The 7,696-nt window shown below is 39.5% G+C and overlaps 1 protein-coding gene and 1 non-coding gene across 2 annotated transcripts; both read left to right on the top strand.

The window, feature by feature from the left end:
- Nucleotides 1-300: 300 nt before the first annotated feature.
- Nucleotides 301-1,233, top strand: LOC129560361 (olfactory receptor 5L1-like). Its single transcript, XM_055432457.2, has one exon. It carries the CDS (start codon nt 301-303, stop codon nt 1,231-1,233), a length of 933 nt encoding a protein of 310 aa, XP_055288432.2.
- Nucleotides 1,234-2,271: 1,038 nt separating this feature from the next.
- On the top strand, nt 2,272-2,378 carry LOC129560558 (U6 spliceosomal RNA). Its single transcript, XR_008686791.2, has one exon. It is a non-coding gene; the product is annotated as a U6 spliceosomal RNA (small nuclear RNA).
- The last annotated feature ends 5,318 nt before the right edge of the window (nt 2,379-7,696 follow it).

Raw genomic sequence — 7,696 nt, 5'->3', positions numbered from 1 at the left:
CACCAGGCTCCCCGGTCCCTGGAATTCTCCAGGCAAGAACACTGGAGTGGGTTGCCATTTCCTTCTCCAATGCATGAAAGTGAAAAGGGAAAGTGAAGCCGCTCAGTCGTGTCCGACTCTTAGAGACCCCATGGACTGCAGCTTACCAGGCTCCTCTGTCCATGGGATTTTCCAGGCAAGAGTACTGGAGTGGGTTGCCATTGCCTTCTCCCCTTTTAGGAGACAGTCAAAACTAAATTGGGGAAGATCTCACGGAGAATAACTATTAATATTTTCCTGCAACCATGGTAAAGTGAGGACATGGACAAGGAAAACTGCACTGCTGTGACAGACTTCATCCTCCTTGGATTCTCAGATGCCCCTGAACTCAGAGTCTTCCTCTTCCTGCTGTTTCTTTCCATCTATGGAGTCACCGTTTTGGGAAACCTGGGCATGATTGCCCTGATTCAGGTCAGCTCTCGACTCCACACCCCCATGTACTTTTTCCTTAGTCACCTGTCCTTTGTGGATTTCTGTTACTCCACGACCATCACACCGAAGATGCTAGCTAACATCTTAAATGAAGACAGAGCCATTTCCTTCCTGGGATGTGCTGTGCAGTTCTACCTGTTTTGCACATTTGTGGTAACTGAGGTCATTCTGCTGGCAGTGATGGCCTATGACCGCTTCGTGGCCATCTGTGACCCACTGCTCTACACGGTCACCGTGTCCCGGAATCTCTGTGTGGAGCTGGTGTCTTGTTGCTACCTCAATGGTGCTATATGTTCTTTGATTCACTTGTGTTTAGCTCTTCAGATCCCATCCTACAGATCAAATGTGATCAACCACTTCTTTTGTGATCTTCCCCCTGTCTTGTCTCTTGCTTGCTCTGATGTCACTGTGAATCAGTTGGTGCTATACATTGTGGCCACTTTCTATGAGATCATCACCATCATGGTCATCCTCAAGTCCTACTTGTTTATTCTCATCACCATCCTGAGGATGCGCTCTGCAGAGAGAAGGTGCAAAGCCTTTTCCACTTGTGCTTCCCACTTGGCTGCCATCATTGTATTTCACGGAACAATCCTTTTCATTTATTGCCGGCCCCAATCTGGCAACAGCTTGGGCACTGACAAAGTGGCCACGGTGTTCTACACTGTAGTGATCCCCATGCTGAACCCCCTGATCTACAGTCTGAGGAACAAGGATGTGAAAGAAGGGCTCAGAAAAGTGGTGAGCTCCATAATATCCTAGAGAATATTTTCCTAGCAGGACTCAGGGTTAGAAATTGGAGGCTGATGAAGGGGTAATGATGCGTTACAGTGTTGGAGTGAAAAGAACAGTCAAGATGTGAACAGCTATGAGTGAGTCTTTTTAATTCTCTTATCTCTGTGCCTTTTCAATTTACAAGTTTAGGATTGATTGAGAATATTTCAACATTTGCAGCCTACTTTGAGGCTATCTAAAATGTTTTAAATTGGACCGTGTACTGGACTGTTAAAACACACAAATTTAATTTTCTCTTAGACTTTCATGAGTTTAATGGACCAAGTATCACATTTTATTTTAACATCCATTATGGGGACTATGATTCATTTCACAATTGAACACCTGTTATTTTACAATAAGGAACACACCTTTGTCAGTTTTTACATAGAATAAGATTCCATATGTGTATATAAATATATAAATTCTCCTTATTGTTTTGTTTTTACTTCCTTTATTATTTTTTGTTTTTGTCATTGCAGTGCCCACTGGTTTGGGGGTTTCATATATTATCACATCTGAATAATAAAGAGATTTATAATAATTACATTACAGAAATTTTATGAAAATTAAATTACATGTCAAGTGAAAATAGCTTAGGAATATCCTTAACACATAATTGGTCATCTCTTTATGTATGGGTATATGTGTGTCTGTGCATGTATGTGTGTGCATAGACGTATATTGTCTATTGCACTTGACAGTATTGTGCTTTTCAGATGCTGAATTTTCACAGATTGAAGCTTTTTGGCAACCCTGCATCAAGCAAGTTTATTAGCACTGTTTTTCCAGCAACATTTGCTCACTCATGTCTCTGTCACATGTCACATTTTGGTAATTCTTGCAATATTTTAAACTTTTTCATTTTTGTATAAGTTATGATGATCTGCCATCTCTGATGTTACTATTGAAAAAGACTATAACTCACTGAAGGTTTAGATGGTGGCAAGCATTTTAAATATTTTTCAAATAAGATATGTATATTTTTTAGTTTTACTGATTTGCATAAAATTTTTACATTATTTTGTGCTCACTTCGAGAGCACATATACTAAAATTGGAACGATACAGAGAAGCTTAGCATGGCCCCTGCCCAAGGATGACACGCAAATTCGTGAAGCGTTCCATATTTTTCAGCAGGATCCCCCATGACCCACCTCCCAGAATATTGGAAATAAAAGCAAAAATAAACAAATGGGACCTAATTAAAATTTAAAACTTCTGCACAGCAAAAGAAACTATAAGCAAGGTGAAAAGACAGCCTTCAGAATGGGAGAAAATAATAGAAAATGAAGCAACTGACAGAGGATTAATCTCCAAAATATACAAGCAACTCCTGCAGCTCAATTCCAGAAAAATAAACGACCCAGTCAAAAAATGGGCCAAAGAACTAAACAGACATTTCTCCAAAGAAGACATACAGATGGCTAACAAACACATGAAAAGATGCTCAACATCACTCATAATCAGAGAAATGCAAATCAAAACCACAATGAGGTACCATTTCACGCCAATCAGAATGGCTGCTATCCAAACGTCTACAAGCAATAAGTGCTAGAGAGGGTGTGGAGAAAAGGGAACCCTCTTACACTGTTGGTGGGGATGCAAACTAGTACAGCCACTGTGGAAAACAGTGTGGAGATTCCTTAAAAAACTGGAAATAGAACTGCCATATGACCCAGCAATCGCATTCCTGGGCATACACACAGAGGAAACCAGAATTGAAAGAGACACATGTACTCCAATGTTTATCGCAGCACTGTTTATAATAGCCAGGACATGGAAGCAACCTAGATGTCCATCTGCAGATGAATGGATAAGAAAGTTGTGGTATATTTACACAATGGAGTATTACTCAGCAATTAAAAAGAATACATTTGAATCAGTTCTAATGAGGTGGATGAAACTGGAGCCTATTACACAGAGTGAAGTAAGCCAGAAAGAAAAACATCAGTTCAGTATACTAACGCATATATATTGAATTTAGAAAGATGATAACGATAGCCCTGTATACGAGACAGCAAAAGAGACACAGATGCATAGAACAGTCTTTTGGATTCTGTCGGAGACGACGAGGGTGGGATGATTTGGGAGAATGACATTGAAACATGTATATTATCATATGTGAAACGAATCACCAGTCCAAGTTCAATGCATGATACAGGATGCTCGGGGCTGGTGTACAGGGATGCCAGAGGGATGGGATAGGGAGGGAGGTGGGAGGGGGGTTCAAGACGGGGAATACATGTACACCCAGAGCAGAGTCATGTCAATGTAAGGCAAAACCAATACAATAATGTAAAGTAATTAGCCTCCAGTTAAAATAAATACATTTTTTTTTAATTTTTACATTATTTTATTCTATTTTGGCTGTGCTGGGTCTTCTATGTGGCATGTGGACTCCTCTAGTTGTGGTGCTTGGGTTTAGTTCCCTGTGGCATGTGGTATCTTAGTTGCCCCACAAGGGATCAAGCAAAGTTTCCCTGAAAAGTCCAGTGGATTCTTAACCACTGGACCACTAGGGAAGTCCCAATATATGTACATTTCATAGACGTAATATTTCAGTGTGCATACTTGGACATATGCACACTGAAAATGTGTTTGACCTGCTTTATTAATGATATTTGCCCTATTGGAAATTGAAGCTGCTCAGGCGTGTCCAACTCTTTGCAACCCCATGGACTATAGCCTGCCAGGTTCCTCCATTCATGGGATTTTCCAGGTGAAATACTGGAGTGGGTAGCTATTTCCTTCTGCAGGGGATCTTCCTGACCCAGGCATCAAATCAGGGTCTCCTGCACTGCAGGTAGACTCTTTACCGTCTGAGCCACCAGGGAAGCCTAATTTGCCTTATCACAATAAAGTGAATATACCAAACTTATAATATCTCCCAGTTACGTCTATATGCCTATAAATGTGTATATCTACATATTATGTAGATATATTGATATATATGTGTATGTATTGGTTGGTTATTGTTTAGTCACTAAGTCAGGTTCAGATATTTTGTGACCCCACGGACTATAGACCATCAGGTGCTTCTATGTATGCAATTATTTAATAACCATTGTTATGAATAGCAGCATTTCTGACTTTTGCCTCTTTTCTCATTTTTAATTTAAAATATGCATTAAATGCTTACTGTGACTCATAGGTGGACTTCTAACTTCTGTGTATAATTCTTTTCTGTGTCTTGATAAAATGACTTTTGTTCATCCTTCCTTTATGTGTTTAAACTTCATTTCTTCCTTCAACCTTGGTTCATATGTTCCACTGATACTTTATTTGTGCTTCCATTATGTTTTATGTAAATTTCTACATTGCATTCACTTGCTCAATGAAGCATCTATCTGTGTGTCTATACTAATGTTAGAAAGCACTACACTGGAGTTTATGAAAACCAGGATAGACAATTTGACTCTCATTTTTTACTTTGACAAGTAATACAAACTTCTGAATTTCTCAGTTTTCTCAGGTTTGAACAATGGTTATTACTGTTAGCCTCTCAACAATGTACCGAGGTTAAATTTTGACAACATGTAGGTACTCACTGGCACTAGGAAAATACTTTACATGTGTTTCAGTGATATCTTTGAGGTCTGGAACTATTTATTCCTTTCTCTCTCACTATCACTTACATATTATAAGTTATCTTTATTTTTTACTAGATAGTTGGATGACTAAAAACTGGTATATAAACTGTATGTAAAATGAGCTTAATATTAGAACTTAAAGTACTATATTGACTTTTAGGATTGCACATTGGTTCAGAACTGTTCCATGTTGAATATGTTGTACATGGTGTGTTACATGAGGCAGGTCCACTTAGGAAAAGAAATCCCTAGTGAGGTTGAATACATGGAATGTTAGATTTTGGAAGCCTGAAGAGATGAAGAATGTGTTCATTTCATGATATTTTATTTATTTAATTATTTTGGTTGTGTTGAGTCTTCATTGCTTCACGCAGGCCTCTCTAGTTGTATTCCGTGGATTTCTCTTGCTGCAGCACATAAGCTGTCTCGTTAGTGTGTGGGCTTAGTTGCCCCGTGGCATATGAGATCTTAGCTCCCTGCCCAGGGATCAAACCTGTGGCCCCTGCATTGGAGGTGCGTTCTTAACCAGTGGATCACCAGGGCAGTCTCTGATTTAATGATTATTAACTTCAGAAAGCAGCTATCACTCTTTGTATGTGCAGACAATATGGAAGAAGTATCCTTGCCAGAATCTCAGAGGTTGGAGGACATGATCTGCTCATCTGATGTGAGGCTCATGAGGAAGAGACAGAGCTCTAAGGGTGTCTACGTGTTTCAGCCTCTAGGCACAGGCCCCATTGGTCTTTGGTCCTTGGGACAAGCCAGACTGCTGATTTTGCTTCTGAGTAGAGTGTGGTGAGAAACTGGAAAGCAAGAAGACATTTCTTTCTTTTCTCCTTCCAATTTCCTTTGAACTTTTCCTCCTTTTCCTCCCCCTCCCCTTTCTCTTTTGTTCTGCCTTTGATTGAACCTAAAGGTAAGCCTTTTGGGGGGCTCTAAAATCACTGCAGATGGTGATTGCAGCCATGAAATTAAAAGACTCTTACTCCTTGGAAGGAAAGTTATGACCAACCTAGATGGCATATTAAAAAGCAGAGACATTACTTTGTCAACAAAGGTCTGTCTAGTCAACACTATGGTTTTTCCAGTGGTCATGTATGGATGTGAAAGTTGGACTATAATGAAAGCTGAGTGGTGAAGAATTGATGCTTTTGAACTGTGGTGTTGGAGAAGACTCTTGAGAGTCCCTTGGACTGCAAGGAGATCCAACCAGTCCATCCTAAAGGGGATCACTCCTGGGTGTTCATTGGAAGGACTGATGCTGAAGCTGAAACTGCAATACTTTGGCCACCTGATGCGAAGAGCTGACTCATTGGAAAAGACCCTGATGCTTGTAAAGATTGAATGTGGGAAGAGAAGGAGATGAGATGGTTGGATGCCATCACCAACTCAATGGACATGAGTTTGGGTCGACTCCGGCAGTTGGTGATGGGCAGGGAGGCTTGGAGTGCTGCAGTTCATGGGGTTGCAGAGTTGGACACAATTGAGCCACTGAACTGAACTGAACTGAAAGGTAAGCCAGTTAACAAGTGCATCTGGGGATTCAGGTCACAAGTTTCAGCAGCAATATCATGGCCCAAAGAATCAAAGAGTGGACACGAAAATATGACAAAAGGCTACAAACATGAGTTTTTAGGGATCACAGTACACAAGTTTCTTTTTCTAACCTGTTCTCATTTCTCTTAGTGTGTGTGTGTGTGTGTGTGTGTGTGTGTGTGTGTGTGTGTGCTCAGTCACTCATATGTGTCCCACTCTTTGTGACCCCACGGACTGTAGCCTGCCAGGCTCCTCTGTCCATGGACCTTTTCAGGTAACAATACTGCAGTGGGTTGCCATTTCCTCCTCCAGAGGATGTTCCTGACCCAGGGACCAAACTCACATCTCTTGCATTGGCAGGCAGATTGTTTACCACTGTGCCAGCTGGGAAGTTCCACTTACTGTATAAATCTCTCTGTAACTGAATATTCAAATACTCCTCAAGCCTCTTATCTTCATTTTATGATTTTAATTATAGATACATTACACTTTATTCTTTGTAATATTCGTAAACCAAAGATGACAGAGTGTGGTGATCATCTTTTAAGATCTAAGTAAAATTCCATGGGTCCATATTGTACAATAAATGTCATAATTTCCTGATAATTTCTAAAGTAAGAATAGCTATATTTTACTTGGTTGCTTTGCTTTGTTTTTCTCGTCGTTGTTATTGCTTTTGTTTTTTAGGCCATGCTACAAGGCATACAGGATCTCAATCCCTGGACCAGGGATGGAAACTGTGCCCCCTGCAGTGGAAGCTGAGTCTCCTTAGTTGATTTTATACTTAGTAACTAAATGAAGTTTTCCTGTGCAACTTGTTCCAAAAGGAATTTTAGCTATCAAAAATAAATATTCTTCAAAGCTGGTGACCTTGTTGATCAGATAGAATGGAAAGAGTGATTCAGAATTGTGGAAGGGGGTGAAAGAAATATATAAATCACTGTACCATGGAAATATAGATAAAACATTCAACTTTATTTCTATACTTATACCTTGTGTCAAATAAAATGATATGTTCAAAGTACCCAGGTCAGCAAGAAAAAGTGTATAAAGAAACATTTCTCTCTAATAGTATATTTTAGATAAAATAAGACCAGAAAACATCCTCACATGGATTTATAGGTTATTTCCTATGTGAACCTAAAAATTAGAAACAAAGGAGAAAAACAACAGCAAGAGAAATTTAAGAGATAGAAGCATTTTAATGTTCAATGATTTCCTTTCTTATCTGTTCACTTTGATACATTTCCATTGGGTGTTCAAGTTTTTCAAAATAATTTATAAGACATTTTACACCTTAATATCGCCAACCTCTATGAAGAA

Source organism: Moschus berezovskii, chromosome 16 (genome assembly GCF_049115385.1).
Source record: "Moschus berezovskii isolate FMDL1 chromosome 16, NW_MosBer_1.0, whole genome shotgun sequence".
Lineage (NCBI taxonomy): Eukaryota > Metazoa > Chordata > Mammalia > Artiodactyla > Moschidae > Moschus > Moschus berezovskii.
The sequence above is the reverse complement of the archived record's forward strand: the minus strand, read 5'-3'. Positions and strand labels throughout refer to the sequence as shown.

What these genes read in the sequence shown, in the direction of transcription:
- LOC129560361 (XM_055432457.2), top strand. Translation starts at nt 301, where the DNA reads ATGGACAAGGAAAACTGCACTGCTGTGACAGACTTCATCCTCCTTGGA.